Consider the following 23945-nt stretch of genomic DNA (forward strand, 5'->3'; position numbering starts at 1 on the left):
GTATGGTAACTTTGTGTATTTTAAGAGAGAGGCAGTTTTACAAAGACCATACTACCGCCCCCTGCGGAGCGCTGAAACGGTGAAGGAACACAACCCAAGATTGGGCCAGATATACTGTATTTTACTTCGCCAACGCTTCAACCTGAGGGGACGTGCTGTTTGAGCGCAAGACAAATAATTTGAGCCGCACAGACAGCGAGCGAAATGTTTTGGCCAAGCAGAAGAAATGTGAGCACAAGCATGTGATGTTTTGAGTCAGGACACACATTTCAAAGAAAGCAGCAGAAATCTGAGCACGAGAAGGAGAAATCATGCTCTCAAACTGAATGTGCGCTCTTGAATAAGATAGGATAATTCTTCCCATAGTTGGATAGTGAGATGTTGGGGTAAAGAATATCAAGAGTGACAGTGGCTAACCAGGCAGATTCAGTTACCGTATTGCCTATTTCTCATCTCAGATAACCGATAATCAAATGGTGTTTTATCAGCTTCAAATCGGATTAGTGCTATGTGCCATTTTTGTGTACCAAGCACAAATGGAGAGGAAACCATGCCTCACCAGGCTCGACACCCGAGACAACATAGAAACACCCAGAGAGAAGAAGACGGAGACCAGGAGCTGCTTCTTTGGTTTTAATCACTGAGCGCCTGATACAGAGACTTACATGACGATGTAACATGTGCAGCCTCAGAGGTGTTTAAAGTCGCCCTCGATGATTGATGGAAATATTAAACGAGTGTCTTGACTTTGTAGAGCTGCTTAGTTAATAGTTTTTATGACATTGATTTGTCTCAGGGTAGTTGACTTTGCACACGCGGGCGGCGTTTTTGCAGCGGTGTGTTCTCCAGAGTCAGTAAAACGCTCCTCGGCAGCGGCTGCCGGAGGAGAGCCGGAGTTTTTCATCTCTCACCGAGACTCCAGCTTTTTCAGACAGTCTGAGGATCTCTGGAGACGTCCCCCTGTTTGTTCCAGCACTTTGTATCTTTGGGAAAGGCCCTACACAGATACTGTCATATTATGATAAATGTATTCTCTGGTTAGAATAAAACATAAAGAGTTTGCTTGAGTTAAATCAAACAGAGTGGTCATGAAACGCTTTACTTTCCCACGTCTTTATTTAGAATAATGTATTCACAAATTATAAAGTTACAGGGAAGCGGCCCTAAGAATGTTTGTAGTGTAAAAATCATCATTATCATAATGGCATATCAAATATATAAGTAGTCGCATCGTTGGCAGTCAGTAACGGCGCTGTGTACATCCCTGAACACTGCACTGACATTTATATTTGTCCATTTATAGATTGCAGTTTATGGATTAGATCCGCATATCAAACCGTAGCATAGAACAACATTTGTTCTGCTTTCTTTCCCAGCGACTAACGATTAGGGAATTTTTCGTCGGTAGATATATCACAGAGCCAGACAACCATCATGTTCCCCCGTTGTGCACGAAGATAAAAATCATTGCCTGAGCGGTCTGTGGGATGCAGCGCAGGGCGACACAACGGCGTCATCGTCATCTTCCTGTCGTGTTTACTGATCCCAAATCTCTCGTTCTCTGACTTCTGTCAGATCAGGATCAGATTCGTTGGTTTGCGTCATCGCTGCATTGTGGTTTTTATAACATGATTCATTTTGGATCCACCAGAGTCCCCTTCGGGAAGTTTCATTTTGTGTCGATCTGGGGACCCATGTGGACAAAGTGGTAGCGTGTCCGCCCAGCTTGTTTCATCGATTGGGAGCTGCTCTGACTAAATCCATCTCTCTGCAACTGGCTCCTGGAGTTTTTTGACAACGGGCCCTCAGTCGTTAAGAACATGTCGTCTCATCTTCACCATCACACTCAATACAGGCTCCCCACAGGGATGTGTCCTGAGCCTCCTGCTGTACTCACATATGATTGCTCTGCAAGGGACCTGAGCGATCATATAATGAAGTTTGCAGATGACGCGAGTGTGGTTGGACCAACAACGATGAGTGTGTTTACAGGCAGGAGGTGGAAGAAACCTGTGCAAGCAAAAACAATCCCAGCATCATAAGAAGGCCGCGACGCTGTGCTTTTTGAGGAGGCTGAACCGGGCCAGCCTCAGCCCTGCTGACCTGACCTCTTTTTGGTGTGGTGGAGAGCGTACTGACATCCTCCATCACTGTCTGCTATGGGGAACTGTTCTGCGGCAGCAACCCCTTCCTTGGAGGACATTTATGTCGGCAGGTGCAGAAGCAGAGGGTCATGCATCATGAAGGATCCCACCCACCCAGCATCAAACTCTTCACCCCCTCCTCCCCTCAGACAACAGCCAGAACAACAACACCAGCTAGTGCAGCTTCTCGCCAGAGGCTGTGAGGTTTACAAACTCTTCTGCCCTGTGCCGCTAACAGCACGGATCTTACTTGTTGCTTTTACTGTTTTGGTCTTTTTAGCTATGACACAGCAAAAATTCTGTTTATTTTTCCTGTATGACCTGGTGGAAGCAACTATATACAAATACAGATAGTCTTGTTTGTTGATGTGGGTCTTATAGAGCATCAGTATTGAATTGAGACTCATTCATAACCAGTTAAACACTTAAAGTATAAACATGCAGCTATACGCGAACAGTATTCACACTGCATGCTTCACAAAATAAAAGCTGTTTGATTCTTTTGTTGCGTTTCAGTTCCTACCTGCACTGCAAGTGGGCCACTCTGGAGGAGCTGAGAAAGATCCCAGAATCCACCGAAGATTAAACGCTTCAGGACCAAACAGGCCCAGATGAAACACCTGTTCAGCGAGGTACCTGTTCGTACTTTACTGTTTACGTCACGTCTGGATAAAAGACTGATCTTTTCTCTTTTTGAGTCAGACACATTTGTATTTAATAATTTGTGAAGCTATTAGCCGAGCCGTTTTTGTCCATCAGGAAGTGATTAGGAGAAGTCAGGTGGTAATGAATGGGCCATAATGCTTGATGATTCACAAAGCATCTACGGAGTCGTGCGAAGTCTTTAAGTGCCGTAAGGTCAACGGGTTAACTCGAACATGCTGTAACCAAGGCAAAAACGGCTGATGTTGGAGGCATAATTTGGTCTGTGTGATTTTAATCTTTTCATAACAAATATTAAAAATTAGCACTGTTCTCTCTCTCTCCAACAGGAATCAGCCAGTTTGTTGAACACGTGCTTTGATACTGAGAAACAGCAAGTCGATTTTCTATATATAGGTTAAATCATCAGGTTACAGTCGGTATAATGAGAGGGGAATAAAACAACAGAGGTTTTAGCAGTAAAGTAGGATAAACAGAAACAGAACTATACCGGTAAATTAAAAAAAAGGAAATACAAAATGTGACGTTAATGCTGACTGACATCAGTTTTTGAATTTTTAGAGTTATGTCTTTACATTCAGACTGTGGCTTCATTCACACTGGCTTCTTCTCTTTTACTCGTGTGACTCAGATCTGTTTTTAATGACTGCACGAACACAAATCACATCAAATCTGCACTGCCATGATTTTATGTCTCTCTGGATCGACACTCGTACACAATTCTGCGTTGGCGGGAGGGAGTCACTTGGTGATAGGGCTGCCACAACGATTATTTTATTATGTCGACTAATCCCGATTATTTTTTCGATTAGTCGACTAATCGGACATACGTAAAATTGACTGTCCCGGAAAGGAGCGGGTGGGCGGCCACTGTAAGGCTCGCGGACTGGCCATGAGCCACCTTCGCCCCCGAGTCTTTCCATGCCGAACCAGAGCTGACGTGAAAGGCAGACGTGGCATGGAAGCTGCAGCCGCAGTTTCGAGAGAAAGCACAAGTAAAAAAAAAAAAAAAAACGATGCATCGACTACTAAATTAGTTGTCGACGATTTTGTCCGTCGATATAATCGTGACTAATCTACTAATCGTAGCAGCCCTACTTGGTGAATACAAACACGGAGACAGTCACGATGGACGTGTTTAGACCTCAGAAGTATTTAGGGTGAACTTCTGTACAAGCTACAGGGATCGTATCGTAAACACACACCCCCGTATATAAAAAGAGGTTTCGCTCCACAAAAAGGACATTATTAAAATGTTCATAAACTCACTGGTTTCAACTTCACATCAATGAAACTGTAAGCGCTGACTTCGAGAGAGCTCAGTGTTTATTTACGTACGGCGGCGTGCTGCATGTGACGTGGTCAGTTCAGGATCGTGACCGTTCAATCTGGAATCTGATATTGAAATCAGATCTAAGAAATGAATCAGAGTTGGCACTGTGAATGTAATGTTCCTGTTTTAATGATATCTCTCTGTCCCCGTTTCCAGCCCGATGAGGACTTATTCAACCCCGACTACATAGAGGTGGACAGAGTGCTGGAGGTGGCTGTTACCACAGATACGCAGACGGGAGAGGTTGTATCGTGTAAACACAGACACAGTGTCACAGCAGTGTTTGTCTGCTGTGAAAGCAGTCATTAGTCCTCTGTGTTTGGGCTCACTCTTAATCCTGCGGCACACAGAAACACACCATGTCTTTCTATATGTTGTTGTAGGAGGTGACCCATTACCTTGTAATGGTGCAGTCTCTCATACGGGAGGCGACGTGGGAGCTGCAGGAGGACTTGGACCGGAGAAGATCAAGGAGTTTGAGGAGATCCAGAAACTGCCAGCAGACCTCAGACACATGGTGAGTAGAAACATAATTAGAAGGCAGTAGAAATGGCAAGAAGAAGAGAGCAGAGAAGTTCGAACATTTTAGGGGCTCGGTGTTTGCTCAAAGGCACCTCGGCTCTGCCCAGGAGGAGAAACTGGCCCAGCGGAGGTTGCATTAACCGAATATTTCCTGTCACTGACTGATTTTTTTTAATATGATGTTAAAATCTAAACACCGTCCATCCAACACTGAGTTTACCGTAACGTGAAGTGATTCACAAGAAACGCTGTCAGTAACCACATGTAGACCACCTGTGAACGCTTGGTCTACTTCAGCCAGCAGAGGTTAATACGTTAGGGGAAGCAAGTGGCAAAAGTTGGTAAAAAAATATTCATCTGCCTCATGGTGTGTTGACATGAAAACTGACCACATGGTCGGTATTTTCTCTCCACATCGTTATAAATACATGATCTGTAGTTCTGTTATATCGACTTTGTTTTATTAATGCAGTTTAATAGGCTACATTTCTAATCTATCAGCAGTACTAATAGATTAGGATGGAATTTTACGACTGTCTGTCAATCTCTGGTCCATCGCACCCTCTGGTTCCCGAGCCAAGCCCCGCGGTCTGAGCTAAGACTGATTTATGACTTCTTATTCTCTAAGTCGAAACAGACCGTGTCTGTTTCACCCACAGTTGTTTCCATTTTCGTGGTAATGTTTCTGGCATTGGCGCAGCGGGATGAAGTCTCTATTCTTAAGGAGAATATTAATAATAATGTCTATAACAAAAGTCTATAGCTTCTTTTTTAAAGCTCCGATTGGCTCCAGCCAGAAAAAAAACATCACCAGACCCGTGGAGGTGTGGGTGTGCGATTCAGACGTCTGGAACCAGACTGTTAGATAAATAGTGAGGAGAAAACATTTTGCATTTTGAGTTTATGAACACGCACCGCCACCCCCACATCATCATGGCTTTATATAATTAACTCCAGTGCTCCCTGCAGAACGACGACCTTTCCCCTCACATCTTCACGACCACTTTGCCTCAATTCACCGTCTTGGACTTGTTTTTCCCTTTTTTCGGTTCATGGGTGCAAACGCAATCAGCGCCGCAAGCTTTTTCTTTCTTCTCACGCCGAAGTTCTGGTTTTGTGTTTGAGTTCTTGGAGGTGACTTGAGGTTTCTTTCTTTTTTTATTTTTATTTTACTTTACCTCACAATCAAACGGTTTCTGTTCCGCGAGGCACAATCCTCTTCCACATCTGCGCTTCGCCGTTCAAGGTGGAATCACTGTGAAGCCCAGACAACAAAAGGAGAGGCCGTTTTAATGTGAGCAGAACAGAGAGGTTTCAGTCTCCTGACAAGTCCAGCAGTGCATTTTTTCTTCACTGGATGCCGAACACAAAATTGCTACTAAAACATCAGTAATTTTCTTCATCTACTCGTGGGAGATGAGACCTGAGCAAATTAGTAATTATTCATTAAAAACTCATCGTGTCCCTCATTACACCACGGCATGTCCATTCAGCCTCCAAAATCAGACAGACTCTCTTTTACCTTTCATGAAAGTCATTCATCTCCCTTCTGATTCATCAGCAGACCTAAATGTATATAATAGTTGGATGATTACGTTCAGAAAAAAAGAAACCTTTTCACATCATATCCATGAGTAATGTTGGTATCAAAGCTTTTTAATAAACAGCTTCAGCCTGATGGATGGTTGCAAATGTTGTCATTTACATTCTTTTGCTTTTTGTTGCTGAAATTGAAATGGTAAGCTTTGAAACCACTCATCAATGGAATAACATAAAGGTGTGTGTGTGTGTGTGTGTTGCAGGAGCGTCCTCCTCCAGAAAAATGGCAGAAGTTGGGAGCGCTCCAGAGATTACCGGAACGGAAACCAGCTCAGAGAATACCAGTTAGAGGGGATGAACGGTTACTGTTCAACTGGTACAACAGGTGAATGCTGCACACAACACCACTGGCACCACTCGGAAACAAACACAGACTCCAAATAAACTGGCATTATATTAAAAAAACAACCATAACATGATGTGAGAAGTGCAGTTAAACTACCACTGAACTACACACTCTCCTCTCTGCAGCTGCATTAACTGTCCTCTACTGTTTAAACATTTTCTTGGGATGGACAGTAACTTTATCGCCTGCTTTGTTTCAGCCTGAAACTTCGACCTCTAAAAGCTCAAAATCTCATACTGCACATACAGAATATGTTTTAAAACCTTGTCTGTCTTCAAGGAATTCAACACAATCATGAATATCACAATAAAATCCGAACAGTGACATCGCGGTTCATTTTGTCGGAACGCCACAAACACTGGACCCTAACTCCAGTTTTTCGCGATTTTGCGATCGCGTGGATTGCCGCGTAATCAGCAATATGCCGCATATTTCCTACTATGTCGCACAATTATTGCAAAATAACCAAACATGCCGCCCCTTCTCCACGACACACGTGTATTTTCCACTATAGATCTGTCACCGCTGTGGGAACGTTAGTTAGTGATGGCGACGACTAACAAGTCCTGCCGTCATATATATCGGCAAAAGACGGAGCAAAACCGTATCCGGCAATTTAAAAAAAGGAAACAGTGTTTCTCAATCTGTCTGTCTTGTTTTTGTCTTATTAAGCCTGTTTAGACTTTTTGATGAAAAAAGTAAAGAAAACAACAAAAAAGGGGCACATTGGGGCGGTCGGTAGCGTAGTGGGTTAAGCGGCCGCCCCGTGTGTGGAGGCTATAGTCCTCGCTGCAGCTGGCCCCGATTCGAATCCCGCATCAGACGGCCATTTACTGCGTGTCACTCCCCCTCTCTCTGCCCCCTGCTTCCTGTCTATCTTCAGCTGTCCTATCAATAAAGGCAATAAAAAATGCCACAGCAAAATAATTTTGATCGCAAAAATCACAAAAAAAAATCGTGAAATCCTGGTGGGACTACTATACAGCTAACAGCACAACAACTGCGCATCTTGGCAAATTAGAACGTAGAACGAATGTCATTTAACGTTACCTCACACACAGATCCTATCTGGAATAACAAGTCAGTGTTGTGTAGCTCGGTTTGATCCACCTTGTTTCCAGGACTGTGCACAACCGGAGCTTCACGTGCTATTTCAGATGTTGATATGTACATTGAAAGAGTTCTCCGTTGCTGTGTTTGAAAGTGATTTCAGTGCCAGGAATGGGGACAAAATCCCAAAATCCTGATTCAAGATCCATTTTTAAAATGCAGCTGAAGCTATTATTCGCCTTCAGCAGTCAAGTCAGGTTAATGCTTCCAAAGTTAGTAAGAAATTTCTCTTCAGTGCATCAAACAAATGTCAAGCCACAGCAAAAAGACTGTAATTTAAGCCACTCACTCTATTCCGATGACTGATGTGGCCTCATATTAGCTTCAATGGGATCTTTTTCGTGACTACTATTTACTGGAGAACAGTTTAACATGCTACAAAAAGAACAAACAGACCCTGGAAACAGACGAGAAAAGTGGATTTGATGATGATTGAACTCATCATAGCAGATCCACGTGCTTACATGGATGAAGGAGAATTCCACTTTACTGTAGATTTTCTACTAGATTTGACCATACATTTGCATTTAATAAGAAACAAGTGTTTCTCTTGAAAGTCCTACAACTCATTCAAGATCCAGAGCTCATGTTAATATGTAATATATTTTGAGAAGACAAGTATGTTTACAAGGAAAGCTGCCCGTGATGATTGAAGCGCTGAGCAGAGCTGTCAGGAATCAGAATGAGACCTTGAACCGGAATGTGGATAACATCAGAGTTTTGAATCGTAATATGGAAGCCAACACAGAGAACATGGTCACCATTACAGGATCATTGGATAACATCAAGAACAACCAGGACATGGGCGACATCGTGGAGAAGCAAAGGCAAGTGGATCGTTCAGAAAGACCATTCTGGCTGAGATGACCCGTAGCGTGAAAGAATGCAGCAACTCGCCCCAAGACCAAACAAATTCCAATCTTATCTTGACCTCCCCCTGCACCTGCAGGACCTTGGCCAAGTCCGCTGCTGGAATAACAACTCCCCACCCCGAGAAGATCACTGCAGCGAGACGCTCTTATGTCCCCCCTCCCCCACCTCCCACTGACACTTGTTGACTGTTCTGCCGTGACCCTGTTTCCACAGCAACTGCCATGCCATCGCCTTAACATCTCTGCGGACTGAGACTCCGTGATTACGGTGCAGGGCGAGGCACGTCTCCAGGCCTGCGCACACATGCTCACATATACATATATGCTTTCACTGCCCCACCCCCATCCCTCCGTCGCCTTCTCCGCTTTGTTCCCCCAGCCTGACCAAGCGGATCTACGACCAACGGCTGCAGGACCGGGATGGCTGCCTGACTGCACTGGGCGTCCTCAAACCCCCTTCCCCTGGTTGCATGTGATGTGTCTCATATTGTAGAGTGTACTGAATATGTGCTATAATTGCTGAGGTGTTTTTATCCTCCTGAAAGGAGCATAGTTTCTTCCCCTTTTGGCTACCAGACCCCCCAGGCTTGCTTGCTCCCTCATAGCGTCTTTGTTCTTCCTCCTAGAAAAAACTGCATACTCGCAGATGAGATGGGTTTGGGAAAGACCATCCAGTCCATCACCTTTCTGTACGAGATCTTCAGCATGGGGATCCGCGGGCCCTTCCTCATCATCGCCCCGCTGTCCACCATCACAAACTGGGAGAGGGAGTTCCGCACCTGGACGCATATGAACGTTATCGTGTATCACGGCTCGCAGATCAGCCGGCAGATGATCCTGCAGTACGAGATGTTCTACAGAGACCCGCAGGTAACGTTTGAATGCATGACTTTTCTTTTTCTTTTTTTTTTTATCAGTCTGTGCTCAGGCGTCATCGGATCTCATCGATCAGCCGGTGAATGAGTCAGCTGTGTGACGTCTTTTATAAATAGACTTGAAGGTAGACGGGGGACGAGAACCACAAACCCTCACCAACGTTTAGCGGTTGGTGACTTTATTAGAGGAAATATTTCCCACATGTCTGGTTATTGTGCTGTGAGTCATCTGTCTGTGATGTTTCAGCTGTTATTTCCTGATAAAGTCAATTAATCAATGCATTGATTCATTGATTAAAGTCTTTTATTTTATTTTTCAAATGTAAAGACGTGCCTGAAATGAATTCATTGGCTAAAAGGAAATATAATGGACGAATAAATGGAGTGTGGAGACGTTTGCCCCTTTTCTGTTGCCTAAAATATAAAATTCAGAATTGACTAAAATAAATTGATCATCCAGGCAGAACGTCTGGAGCTGGTAGCCAAAATATTTCCCACTGTGTGCAACCTAACGCACACTTCCACGCAGAGCTGCCTGCATGACTGTACGTCACAACTCTGCCTGTGTGTCTTATGACTGCACCAAACTGTGCCAAACCAGATATTCATCTTGTGTGAATATTTCTGAGTTATGCAGCGACGTATTTCTAAGAAGAGAAAATGCATTCTGCTTGAGGAAAAACCACCTTTTATGGCTGCGCTCATCGTCGGTTTCATTTTAACTTTTGCCAACTCATTGACCTCATTCATAATTAATTATTTGTTAAAGTATGTTTTGCTTTAATCAGCTGACTTGTGTTGTCTTTTCCAGTTCAGGTGAAATGAACATACCTTCTGTCACATTGGAGCTTGAACATGCACAGTTATTTAAATGTACATGAACACGTACAAAACATGCTGGTTTTAGCGCTTCAGTAAAAAGCATTGGAACTCTGAACTTTTATTCCCACGCTGGTTTCATTTTTACCTTTCCGTGAACCCACGTTCATGTAAGCCTGCCGTGTCCGCTTCAGTTGTACTCAGTAATTAGTGATGAGTTGGTAAATCCCTTCCAACAAACCTCAGGGGGGGACGAGCATGGACTCCTAGCACTCAGCGTTGAGTTGTTCATGTTGGTCCAGATGAGCGATATCCGTGGTAGAACATGGTTTCACCACAAAGCTGATTTGTGGCTACGTTGTTGTTGTCTTTTGATTACTGAGTCAGACAAACCCTCTCGGAGAGAGAGACGACGGTCAGAATCTGCAGAGTGCAGAGAGGAGGTTGTAGTTGCATGTGGAGATAACAGGAAGGTCACACAAGTAGCCAGACAGCTCTTTTAATTCTCAGGCAGCGACTCACAAGATCTGATATTTACTTCTGAAAAATGAAAATCAAGCACCTCGTGTTTGTGTTATTATGATGCGTTTAAGTGGCTGTCTTCAGGGTTGGAATAATTCATTAGTTATACAGCCGCCTTTTACCCTGATGTGCGTCAAAACACCTGCAATGTTTAAACATTCATGCAGCGGCCAGTGAGTGCAGATCCCTGTTGGCCTCCGTCAGTCTTCTCCTCATCCTTTATATTCTAATGCTGCGTCACATCCTCTACAACACACTTCACAATATTAGAGTGATTTTATTAGTCGAGGCTCCTGTTGAACTCTTGCAGAGTATGAATTTGTTCATCTGGAGTGATTTAGTTCAGCATTGGCGTCTCACCGCTATGAGTGCTGTCCCACCTCTATAGCTGCGTCCTCATGATCTTCACATTAAGGATCTTTATCTTTTCTCTTCCTCTGTTTCTCCTCGCGTGTCCATCCTCCATCTGAGATACCCTTGGATGGATGACGTGACAGACATCCATAGGACATTCATCATTTCTCACTCTCTTTGTCTTTGACCTCTTTTTTTCCCCTCGACCTCGCTCTCCCTGCAGGGTGGCTCCGTTTCTGGCCATGAAGTGATCAGCATGTAGTCGTTCACAATGACCCCTTCCTTCTCTATGAAAGCTGACTGCCCTCTGGCAGCCCCCTGACTGGCTCTGAACTCTTTGAATAATCCTGTTTAATTTGATCGACAATAAAAACCCAAATACTTCCTGAAGCCTGAAGCTCAGACTCCTGTCTTTCACGCCTTCTTGTTGCACGCTGGTCGATGATGTCATGATTAGAGATGTATAGTAACGAAGTGGAACTACTTAAGTACTGTACTTAAGAACTAAAATGCAGCATCTGTACTTTTTTGGAGTATTATTTTTTTCCCCAACTTCCACTTTTACTGCACTACATATTTTTGATGAATTTAATACTTTTACTCCGATACATTTTCCATGTGCTGAATCGTTGCTCGTTACTATTGTAGCGTCCAGCCGGACGCGTGATGAATGACGAGGCGTTATTCAACAAACTGCATTTATTGCTGAACGGTTTGGTAACAGGACTCTGTGACTGTCGGCCGTAACCACGCCAAAAAAACAACATAACAGTCCCGGTCTCACATCAACCTCGCTCGTGCGCCGTACGTCATACACCTGACACCCAGGTGCACTCTCTACTCACCTGCTCTCGCATTCATTCAGATGCATTCACAGACCATGGGAAATCACAGAACTCTACCATGAACATTGTAACACTGTAACATTAGAAGTTGTGCCTTAATAAATATTTGAAATAATATAAACAACAGTACTTGTATTTGTACTTTTACTTGTACTTTTACTTTCAGTACTTGAGTAGCAATGTTTTACATACTTCTACTTGCAATACTTAAGTACAAAACATTTTGAATACTTTAGTACTTTCACTTAAGTATGGTGTTTAAAGAACACTTCAACTTCTACTCTAGTCAGTTTTTGTATATGTACTTCTACTCCACTCCTTTACTCCAGCACTTTATACATCTCTGGTCATGATGTCGTACCCATGTTTTGCACAGCACACGAGGAGCAGTGTTCGATGTTATGTCAGAGACAGTCTGAGTGAGTTAGATACTTCAAATTGGGAATTTTTTTAGCTCATCTTTCTACATTCAGACTAGTTTTTAATCGATGTGTTTCGATCATATTTATTCAAATTTGATGAAAAACAAACCAGTTATGAGTCATTATGGTTTATTAACTTTTAACTAAGGTTGTACAGATTTAAGGGATTTTAAGATCATAATAAGCAACAAATATTACAGAGTTATAGCTGAAACTATAAAAAGACATCTCAAAAACTACATGTACATAATTCAAATAACTTTCTGCAGTCAAGAGATTTCACCACTGGAGTATCTTCTCTGTTAACTTAGTCTGGTGTAAATGTTCAGGACATAACGAGGTTCTTATTGCTGCATGAGCAGTCTCAGATGAATACAGAGTTATGACATTACTGTATGCAGATAATGGTTTTGAATTCTGTGAATATCCAAGGGCAGTGAATATTCATTTTGGTCACGCCTGATGAATTCGTCTATTTAGCAGTTTCAACATTTCTGGGTTTTTTTTCTTTGTATTTGAAGGTTAGAAGTGAAGAGAGCCTGTGAAAAATTCAAGAGTGAGACATGACACGCAGTAAAGATCCTTGATTCCATCCTTGAACCTCCCCCCGCTGCCTCCTGCCATCATGTTTTTTTATTTTTTAAACACGCCGTTCTCTACGCTCCCTCTTTAGGGGAACACTATCCCAGGCGTGCTGAAGTTCCACGGGGTGATCACCACCTTCGAGATGATCATGGCCGACTGTCCGGAGCTGAAGAAGCTCCACTGGCGCTGCGTGGTGATCGACGAAGCCCACCGACTGAAGAACAGGAACTGCAAACTGCTGGAGGGACTCAAACTCATGAACCTGGTGAGTCTGTCGGAGTTTGATATGGATAGAGTTATCCCATATGATCTAATATTTAGCGGTGGCTGTTATCTGAGGTCGGTATTGACCATTAAGTCTACTTGCACACCTTTTGTTGTTACGCTTGTCTCTTGTTATTCATTCAGCTCTCGTCAGCTGCAGTGGTCTTGTCCTCCCGCCTCTTCTTCTCCCTCACGGCGAGGATTCTTTTAATAAACCACGGGCTTGTTTTTTCAGTTCAGTCCGAATAAATCTTATTACAAGCAGCCGGTTTGTGTGCTGTTTTTTTAAATCAGAATAGAATAAGAAATATTGATCTCAGGGGGTAAAATGGGATCTGTTAGGGCTGCTCCCGTCCAAAAATAGAAATATATAAACAGAAAGAAATAGAAGAGAAATCTAAAACAAGAAGAATGTAAACATGTAATAAAATATGTGCATTAAGTACTATTCTATAGAGAAGAAGAAATATATTGTGTAGTACAATGTGTAATAACTGTGTACATAATCCTAAAAAAACAGGGTGTACAGTATTAGTTAAGGCGGTATTAATGACATTGATTATTGATGACAGAGTATTGCACAAAATGATGGTTGAAGCTATAGCTTGTAAATAAATAAATGATGAGGTTATAGCTGCTGGTCCTTGAGAAAAAGACTTGAAACGTTTGATGGCCACCTGTCGGCTGCTAACATATCCCTGCACGTGTTTCTAACAGGAACACAAGGTTCTGCTGACAGGAACTCCTCTGCAGAACTCGGTGGAGGAGTTGTTCAGCCTGTTGAATTTCCTGGAGCCGCTGCAGTTTCCTTCAGAAAGCACCTTCCTGGAAGAATTCGGAGACCTCAAGACAGACGAACAGGTGTGGTTAAATAAGCGGTTTCATGTAGGTGCCACACACGGGACATTGTGGATTTAGGTCAAGCCAAAGTCTGCGTGCGTGGGATGTTTTAAACGCGTCCTAGCTTTTTCTTCAGGAGTAGAGAAACATTGTTCTTGTAGACACGAAGACAAAGAGAGACGCCTGAAGAGAGTAAACACGTGTTTTAACGTTTGGCTTTCTGTCACATTCAAACCTCCTGCTGCGTTCTGTGCTCCCCAACAGGTGAAGAAGCTTCAGGCCATTTTAAAGCCCATGATGTTGAGGAGGCTGAAGGACGATGTGGAAAAAAACCTGGCGCCTAAAGAGGAGACCATCATAGAGGTGGGACTGTGTGTGTGTGTGTGTGTGTGTGTGAGATATAAACAATCACATTTGTAACGGATAATGCCCGACGAGGTGTCCGTTATCAGGAATGAATGGATGACAGGAAGGCTAGAACTGACTGATGTCTGATGTGCAGCCATGTCTGTTAATTCCATGGTCAAAGACAAATGATAATTCCAGGATGTGAGCTCAGTGTCGACACCGTTTCTTCAGAGCAAAACGATACAAAGTTCAGACTGAGTGTGTTCAGCTGGGGCCTTTCTGTGTCATGTCTTTGTTTGTTTCCTCAAGGTGCTCCACTTTCCTCTCAGAGTCCAAAACAGATGCAGGTTCTGTGAATTAGAAACTCTACAATCGCCCTTCGGCGTGACTTTGAATGTGTTTGCCCGTGTGTGTGTGTGTGTGTGTGTGTGTGTGTGTGTGTGTCAGCCCTGTGATTGACTGCCCAGGTTCCTGCGCAGCATAAGCGTTAAATAGAAGAGATGAATAGTGACAGTTGGACTTGAATTCTGTGTTTTTAATTTTTAGTATTTGGTAAGCGGTGCCAGCCGGCTCTCTGCGCATTTAAGATTTAAAGTTTAAAAACAAGGTTTAATGTTTAAATCAAATGTCACAAAATGATGCACACAAATCAGAATGAACACCCTCCACATGGAATGACCATAAAATACATATTCTACCTAAAATAAAAACAACACAACCCCGAAATCCCCAAAAAACAGGAAACACATTTTAATTCAAAATCCCTCTTCAGGTTTTCTTTTTACATTTCAGTCCCAGTCTGAACTTACCCTACAAAAAACCTTCAAGTAAAAACAGTTTTTGATACTCAGTTTGGTCCCGGTCCCAGTTTCCTGGGTTGTTGTGGTTGAATGATCAGCTGACAGCGGAGTGGATGTGGAGTGATCCGGGAGGCGTGTAGAAATCTGTTAATGTTGTCAGGAGGATGGATTAACTGTTTGTTACGGGACTGACACAACCTCCGCTTGATCTTTGGCGCCAACGTGACTGCTCTGATAAAACTGAATGAATAATAAACTGTAGAGTTGAATTGCGGTGAGTTTCTGCGGGAGCACACAAGAAACACATGAAACTAAAACCACAACCTAACGTCCGGCTGAATTATGAGACACGAGGTGGAGAAAATGTACGACCTGTGCACTCAAACATATTTCTCCTGCAGGTGGAGCTGACCAACATTCAGAAGAAATATTACCGAGCCATCTTGGAAAAGAACTTCTCCTTCCTGTCCAAAGGCGCAAACCAGCACAACATGCCCAACCTCATTAACACCATGATGGAGCTCCGCAAGTGCTGCAACCACCCCTACCTTATCACAGGTGACAGCACACACACACACACACACACGATGGGTAACCTTGTTCTTCCCTGGTTGTCCCGGTTGTAATTAGCAATTCATCTAATCTATAATTACACAGCACGACAGTAACATGTGTTCAACAACAGGCGCTCAAAAGAAAGATGGATGTTCAAACTGACTTATAATCTTTAAACTTTCTCTTCCTTTCATTCAGGAGCCGAGGAGAAGATTCTGGAAAGCTTCAAGAAGTGTCACAGTCCAGAAGCGCTGGACTTCCAGCTGCAGGCCATGATCCAGGCAGCTGGTAAACTGGTGCTGATCGACAAGCTGCTGCCCAAACTGCTGGCCGGGGGACACAAAGTGCTGGTCTTCTCCCAGATGGTCCGCTGTCTGGACATCCTGGAGGACTACCTCATACAGAGACGGTGAGCAGAGAGCGCAGTGTGAGGATGGAAATTGAGATTTGGGAGAGACGATTAAGATGTGACACTCACCTGCACTTGTTTTCTGCAGCTACACGTACGAACGCATCGATGGTCGCGTGCGAGGGAACCTGCGGCAGGCGGCCATCGACAGGTTCTGCAAGCCGGATTCGGACCGCTTCGTTTTCCTGCTGTGCACCAGAGCCGGAGGGCTGGGAATCAACCTGACGGCCGCAGATACCTGCATCATCTTCGACTCGGACTGGAACCCTCAGAACGACCTGCAGGTGAGCAGAGAAGAGCTCGGAGCCGGTTTACGTACAGACGGATGATGTCACGTTTACGAGTTTACCGTAGTTCAGCTGAGAAGGGCGGTGTTGTCAAAGCATGAAGCGACGGAGATCTAAGAATAAGCTTTCTTTCGACTGCTCGTCTTTTAATACGCGGTGACGTCTGTGATGCCTTTTGAGACTTCGAGAGTGTGCTTCAAAGGATGAGTCCGTCTCAGATAATGAAGCGTTACCTGATTCCAAAAGATGTTTTTATTTCGTGGGTGAGACAGCTCTTGACACTGAAGCTGCCGCATGAAACATTTCTGGTGAGGGACAAATACTGTCCTTGTCCCTCTGGCTGACCTCGTAAATATGAAGATCACTGTCGCATTTTAGTACAAAGCCTGATATTTTTTATCCGTCACTCTAATTAAACTTCCTGATGAGTTGATTTTGAATAGTGAAAACCTGCTGTCAAATCATGGAAGTAACGTCATATCTCTTTAACGATATTCAAGAGAAAGTAAAGTTCATCCTTTAAAGGCAAGGTCAAAAAGAGAGCTTGTAATTATTGATAAAAGTGTTGTAATATTTTCATTACTTGGTCATGAAATCTAGTTATTCATCTTGAATCATTCAGACCCGTAAAATCTACAACAATGAGGTTCTTGCATACCTTCTACATTCTCAGCTACCGACTTTAATTCAAGGTCCGACTGCAAGCACAGTAATAATACATTATAATGCATTATAGATTCTCATATATTTTTCCCGACCCATTCCATATCAGGCCCAGGCACGCTGCCACCGGATTGGCCAGAGCAAAGCGGTGAAAGTCTACAGGTTGATCACCAGGAACTCGTACGAGCGGGAAATGTTCGACAAGGCCAGTCTGAAGCTGGGTTTGGACAAAGCTGTCCTCCAAGACATCAACCGCAAAGGAAGCCTCAACGGGGTGAGAGCTTATGATGAGATCTTTGGATGTTTGTGGATTAGAAGTCATTTTTAAAAAGAGCATTAATTCTATCCGGTGCGGCCGTTTGTGGCTGCAGGTGCAGCAGCTTTCGAAGCTGGAGGTGGAGGATTTGTTGAAAAAAGGAGCATACGGAGCGCTGATGGACGAAGAAGACGAGGGCTCCAAGTTCTGCGAGGAAGACATCGATCAGATACTTCAGAGACGAACTCAGACCATCACCATCCAGACTGAAGGGAAAGGATCCACGTTTGCTAAGGTAGAAAAATCTATTTACAAACCCAAAACAACTATAACATGTTGATTTAATGTGTGAAGTCCTACTAAAAAAACACTTTCCTACATGCCAGATGATCCTTTGTGGAGAAAATGACAGCAGGAACACTGAACACTTGGATTATTTTGGCATGAAATGGAAACGTTTGTGGGGAAACACAAGCAGCTGGCAGCTTCGGCTTCCTTCAGCTGAATGAATCTTTCTGTTTCTCTCACCTCAGGCCAGTTTCATCTCATCTGGCAACAGGACGGACATTTCTCTGGACGACCCCAACTTCTGGCAGAAATGGGCCAAGATCGCCGAGGTGGAGATCGACTCCAAATCCGAGAAGGTACAAACAGGAGAACGGGTTTAAGAACGAAAGCAGCAGATGAGAAACAGAAGGAAATGTGAGGTTGACACAAACAGGAAGGAAAAGACAAAGAGAGTGACAGAGAACGGAGCAAAGAAAGTCGGACACTGAAGGGTAAAATGAAAAGAAATCAAACATTTACCACTGAAGAAGAGATGTACTTGTATTATGCAACGGTAAGAAGAAGGTAGAGGGAGAAGAGGAGGAGTAATGGAGCTGTGGAGGACGGGGAAGATAAGCTCCTAAACTGGTAAAGCGAGGACAGGACAGGAAGGAAATGTGGGTGTGAAATGAGGATAAAGGAATCATGTCCTCTCCTCTCCTCTCCTCTCCTCTCCTCTCCTCTCCTCCCCCACGTAACAGATGGACCGTCTTAATGAATGAAGCAGATTGCACACCAAGCTCTGCTACTGTTTTCATACCTTGTATATGTGTGTGTGTGTGGACCATGACTCGTGCTTTGAATCCTTAATAATTGACACCTCTAGTGAACAGAAGCCATGTGTATGTTAGAGTTTGTAGGTGTCTCTCTCATCCGGACTAAATTCTTCTGTCTGACGCAGGAGTCGTTGGTGATCGACACGCCTCGGGTGAGGAAGCAGACCCGTCACTACAACTCCTTCGAGGACGACGAGCTGATGGAGTTCTCGGAGCTGGACAGTGACTCAGAGGAGCGGCCGTGTCGGACTCGGCGCCTGGGCGAGCGCGCCCGCCGGTACCTACGCGCCGAGTGCTTCCGGGTCGAAAAGAACCTGCTCATCTTCGGGTACGACCCGAGACGATTGAAAAATCTTTTACGTGTTGGTGCGCGTTCACATCGCATCGGCCCGGCGAGCTGTGAAGAATCTACAGAAAGTAGCACAAAGGAATATTTCCTTTTAGGAGTAACTTGGAGAGAAGAGAAATGAGGTTTTATTCTGTAGGTGTGCGCAGGTATGCTCACAGTTTGTCGTCCTTGTACAGACTGGCATAACAAATTATAAACATGAACACACATCCCTCATGCTTTGCAGCCAGAATCTTAAACCTTGACATCGTAGTCCAATGAAAAGCTCCTTGTGAGCTCACATCTTTTGTTTACAAGGTCGGCTTGAGTATGTAAGTGTACATATACGAGCTGGTTTGACGTGACGTGACAATAAATTTGTGATCACACACTTATTGTTGAACCTTTCAGCTGAAAAGATGTATATTCATGTCTCTCTATCCTTCCCTGTGACCTACTATATTTCCCATCTCTCTATCTCTCTCCTGTCCTGCGCCCTATCTACATTTTCACTTCCCTCTCCATTCTTCACCGTGTCTGTCCAGATGGGGTCGGTGGAAGGACATCTTAAATCACGGGCGGTTTAAATGGCACCTGGCAGAGAGAGACATGGAGGTGATCTGTCGGTAAGAAAAGTCTCTCTATATAATTTTACCCCACGGAAACTCTGAAATGATTTACAGGCAGCGACGATCCATTCATACAAGCAAGCAAGCAGACATCAGGGTCAGAGCCGGGGACGTCGTTTATGAGCTCTTTGCTGTAAATGTTAAAAAGCGTTTCTGTTTTTGGGGACGCAGGGCTCTGCTGGTTTACTGCCTGAGACACTACAAAGGTGACGACAAGATCAAGAGCTTCATCTGGGATCTGATCACACCCACCAAGGAAGGCCAGGACCAGGCGCTGCTCAATCACTCTGGTTAGCGTTTCATTGTTAACGTGAATCATAATGTTAGCTGAGGACTTAATACCACGCCACTTTAGTCAGCATTGATCCAGCATCCTCATTGCACCAATGGCTCTGCAAACATTGATCTGATGTAGCCTCCATCACATTAATGCATGAAACAAAAATCCTGTTTTCTGCTTTGTTTTCACCAGTTTCAGTTCAACTGGCACTCTTTTCATTTTGCCGTAATGTTGCGCCCTCTTTCTGTTTTTTCCGACGAGAGAATTGGTGCCACCTACTGCTTGTCTCGTGAACCAGCGGCTAATATCCGCGGCCGTGGAAGGAAACATATACATAATCGAAATTCTGTTAAAATCTGTGATACGTTTGGCTACTGAAATGTTTTTGTAGCATTAAAAGTTTACCTTTTACTTCAGTGCGGTTCAGTTCATGTGAAACTCATGGTCAGCAATGAACTAATTAGCTGATGAGGTAGTTATTTATCGCTCCCCCTTCTGTCTCTCTGTTTGTCCCAGGTCTATCCGCTCCGGTTCCTCGGGGTAGGAAGGGGAAGAAGATGAAGAATCAGCTGAGCGTTTCTGAGGTGAAGAACGCTGACTGGCTGGTCAACTGTAACCCTGAGGTGGTGCTACAGGATGAGAGCTACAAGAAACACCTCAAACAACACTGCAACAAGTCAGTTTACAACTCCTCTTACTAACTCTGACGTCACCGTAATCTACTACTGTGTAACCCCCGAGGTTATCCACGAAGCGAACAACCGAATTAACCGGATGAACGAGCTTGAAGAAAAGTTTACTTGTGTGATTCATCGGCTGCACAGAAACAGCTACTAGATCCTTTTTTCTAATCATTTAATAATCATTGATATGTGGCAGATTTATTGCTGCTTGTAAACCAGAGTTGCCAAAAGACAACAGTGTTCTAAAAAGACAGCACGAGTGTCGGAACAAAGCTGCGTGCCTTGTTAAGTGTCTGGAGCTGTTCATTTATTTTTCATGAGCTGTTTACTCTGCTCGTGTGCACAGGTGAGAGCAGTGGGTATTTATTTATTTATTTAATTATTATTATTAATGAATGTCGACAGAAAGACAAACAAAAAGAATAAAACTGAGCTGCAGTCTTTACTGTGCTGCATTTATGAAACAAACCTCCTCTCTCTCTCTCTCTGTCTTCTTCTCCACAGGGTGCTGCTGAGGGTGCGGATGTTGTACTACCTAAAGGTGGAGGTTTTGGGAGAGGCTGCCAGTCAAGCTCTAGAGGGGATTCCTGCCAGGTACGGAGCATGCACCATGTGCTAAACTAGCATTTCTCAACTCGAATGCCTTCTGGCGTCCATAAGCCGCCTCATGCATCATCAAATCTTGTCACACGTGCTCCTTCTCTCGTGTTACGACGTCAACATCAGGGCGTGAGACATAAACTGTCTCTTTTCAATACCGGGTGACGCCTGCAGAGCAATGAGAGGTCGAGTGAAGCAGTTGGCGCACACCTCCGCACATCGCCTCCGTCAGCAGCAAAACGGAGAGAAAGCCGTATGATGAGAGCTGCGTGTAATATGGTTTCATCTTTATCCCGTCTTCCTCTGTGTCTGGAATGTGCTATGAAATTGTCAAATAAAGCAACGCAACTCCGAGCAAACTCTCACAAGACACCGGGCGACAACTCATCTCACACTAGCCGGCAGGGATGCGGGAGTATTTTATTCATTTGAAAAGTCAACACGGCGGACAAGAGCGAGTGGTGATGAAGTGCGCAAAAGTGTCAAGAGAAGCCACTAGAGGCTAGTTATCTAGACAGCAGCGGAGGCTCAGGCGATTGCTGAGACGTCATACTTTGCTGCAGTCGTAGAGTTTTAAACACAGTTCGACTGACTTTACTGAAAAATGAGAAAGTGGCCGTGCTAAATAAAACTTTATTGGACGGTTTGATCGGATGATCGGTTGATATTTTGATAAACTGTTCTGACACAATCTGCCAAGACATCGACGTAATGATTTATTGATTCGTTGGCTGCCTCCCCGCTTGTTTACAGTAAGCGTCGTGATGAGACACTGCTGTCAAAATGCCGTGACAGATTGCTGATTCGTACTGAATGTTGTTGTTTTTTTTCAGTACGTCGGGGTGTCCTGACGCGACACTGACAGCTCTGACTGATTGTTTGGATGCGTGTCTGTTTGTGTTGACAGTAAACTTGAGGTGCCACTACCCGACATCGACTACATAGAGATTCCAGCTACGTGGTGGGATGCAGAAGCTGACAAGTCTCTGCTCATAGGAGTCCACAAACACGGTGAGGACTGGTGCCAACTTGCAGTTTGACAGTTTCTTGACATGCAGCAGAAATGTGTAGTTTTGTAAAAAAAAAGGTTTACTTTACCCCACGGGAGGCTGCATGAGGACTTTATTTTTTCACAAATGCAGCATCTGTTATTTATGTATGTGTGGCATGTTGTGTGTGTGTTTGTTTGTGTACACCTGTGTGTTTTAACTGAGTGTGTGTCCTTGTCCAGGCTACGAGCGGTACAACGCGATGCGTGCAGATCCAGACCTGTGTTTCCTGGAGAGAGTGGGAATGCCAGACGTCACAGCGCTGTCTGCTGAACAAGGAGGAGGGGAGGGGGTCCCCGACATGGCTGACAGGTACACACACACACACACACACACACAAACACAGGTTTAGGTTTACAGTAGAAAAACCTGAAAGTAGACATTGCCTCCCACAGACACACTAATGCAACACAGACACACTAATCCCTCTTCATAGCAGAAGTGTTGGACATTTTCCCGTCCACCTGTATATTTATACGATAATAAAAAGCGATATTTGAAAATAAAAAGAATAAAAAGAACCATCTATCAGACCATATTCCTTTTTTTTAAAAAATGCAGATAACATGTAACAACACACACATGACCCCACTGTGTGCGCTGTGTATATGTGTCTTAAACTAGATTTTGACCGTCTTCGATCTGAGCCCATGCATGTCAGGACTTGTGTCATATCAGTTGATATTGCAGTGCATATACCACAACAGATTTTCAGTTGGATGACGGTTCGATCTTAGAGCTTTCAGGCCCTCTGTTAATTCCCTCTTTTTAGCACATTTGTTCATTCAGCATATTTTACCCTTTTATTTATAAAGCATCTTTCATGCAAAACATACAGTTAAAAAAAAAAAAAAACAGGGGACACAAATTAAATCAAAAAAGAAAGCAGGTAAGTGCAAGTGCTCAGCGTTTGCAGAGGAAGATCGACTAATGAAAAATACATTTAAAGGCATGAAAGATCATTTAAAAACAGCATGTGGGACTCAGAAGAAGTGGTGCTAGAAAAAGGCTTAAACACATGTGATTTAAAGTGCTGTTTCATGTCTCTTTTGGTGAGGTTTGGAGTAACTAAAAAAAAAAAAACAGCAGTAGAGGATCTTAGGGGTTTTGGAGGAACATAAAACAATAGAGAATCTTTGATGCAGACCTGTCCTAAGCCACTCAGAGCTCTGTATACAAGTAGAAGGACTTTAAAATCAATTCTAGAGGCTACAGGGAGCCGGACACTAAGACCAGAGTCAAGTGTTTTCTATTCTTTTGTTTTTATTAGCAGTCTAGCAGCAGAGTTTTGGATAAGTCTCAGTGGACTTTTTTTTTTAGGAAGACTAGTAAAAGGTGCACTGCAGAAGTCTAAAGTATCTAAAGCATTTGTTGAGTTTTGAGCATCTTCAGGAATCGCTGTACCGTGCCAATGTTTCTGAGATGATGGTCACTATGGTGACAATTCGATTGCCAAGTGTCTTAAGCAGTTAGTCTGTTTTGGATTTGATGCAATTTCTGTATTAACCTCATTTAGTTAGGGAGCTTCTATGGTCTGCATCACTTGGCTCAACACATATGTACAATCGTGTATCGTCAGCGTAGCGATGAAAGCAACATATATAAAGAGAACAACAGAGGGGCAAGGCAGCGTGTTTCTACACGTTCATAATGGCCAACCCAGTTCTCAAGCAGAGAGAATTTGATGGTCCACTGTGTCAAACGCAGCACTTCAATCTAAGACTGAACCGAAGTCTCAAAGCTATCAAAACTATTTGTGTGAGAAGAGTCTCTGAGCTGCGATTATCGAGAACATTTTCTTTCAGAAAGTTATTTGTCTGATGGAAACCAACTTTTTCAA

At 43.8% G+C, this 23945-nt stretch overlaps 1 protein-coding gene across 7 annotated transcripts in view; it reads left to right on the forward strand.

Moving 5' to 3' along the window:
• The window catches only part of chd6 (chromodomain helicase DNA binding protein 6), a 110851-nt gene that overhangs the window by 66174 nt on the left and 20732 nt on the right, over positions 1-23945 (forward strand). For 6 of the 7 annotated variants that reach the window (XM_027279691.1, XM_027279690.1, XM_027279689.1 and 3 more), the window contains exons 13-29: positions 9216-9459; positions 13100-13276; positions 13993-14136; positions 14380-14478; positions 15665-15821; positions 16017-16227; positions 16316-16511; positions 17287-17451; positions 17549-17728; positions 17967-18077; positions 18662-18864; positions 19410-19490; positions 19665-19783; positions 20290-20449; positions 20961-21050; positions 21964-22067; positions 22288-22417. In XM_027279691.1, the coding sequence (XP_027135492.1) occupies positions 9216-9459; positions 13100-13276; positions 13993-14136; positions 14380-14478; positions 15665-15821; positions 16017-16227; positions 16316-16511; positions 17287-17451; positions 17549-17728; positions 17967-18077; positions 18662-18864; positions 19410-19490; positions 19665-19783; positions 20290-20449; positions 20961-21050; positions 21964-22067; positions 22288-22417 (2571 nt within the window). The remainder of the gene's footprint in view (positions 1-9215; positions 9460-13099; positions 13277-13992; positions 14137-14379; positions 14479-15664; positions 15822-16016; positions 16228-16315; positions 16512-17286; positions 17452-17548; positions 17729-17966; positions 18078-18661; positions 18865-19409; positions 19491-19664; positions 19784-20289; positions 20450-20960; positions 21051-21963; positions 22068-22287; positions 22418-23945) is intronic. The other variant, XM_027279692.1, reaches the window with a different exon arrangement.

The sequence above is a fragment of the Larimichthys crocea genome, chromosome VI (assembly GCF_000972845.2).
Source record: "Larimichthys crocea isolate SSNF chromosome VI, L_crocea_2.0, whole genome shotgun sequence".
In the NCBI taxonomy this organism is placed as follows: domain Eukaryota; kingdom Metazoa; phylum Chordata; class Actinopteri; family Sciaenidae; genus Larimichthys; species Larimichthys crocea.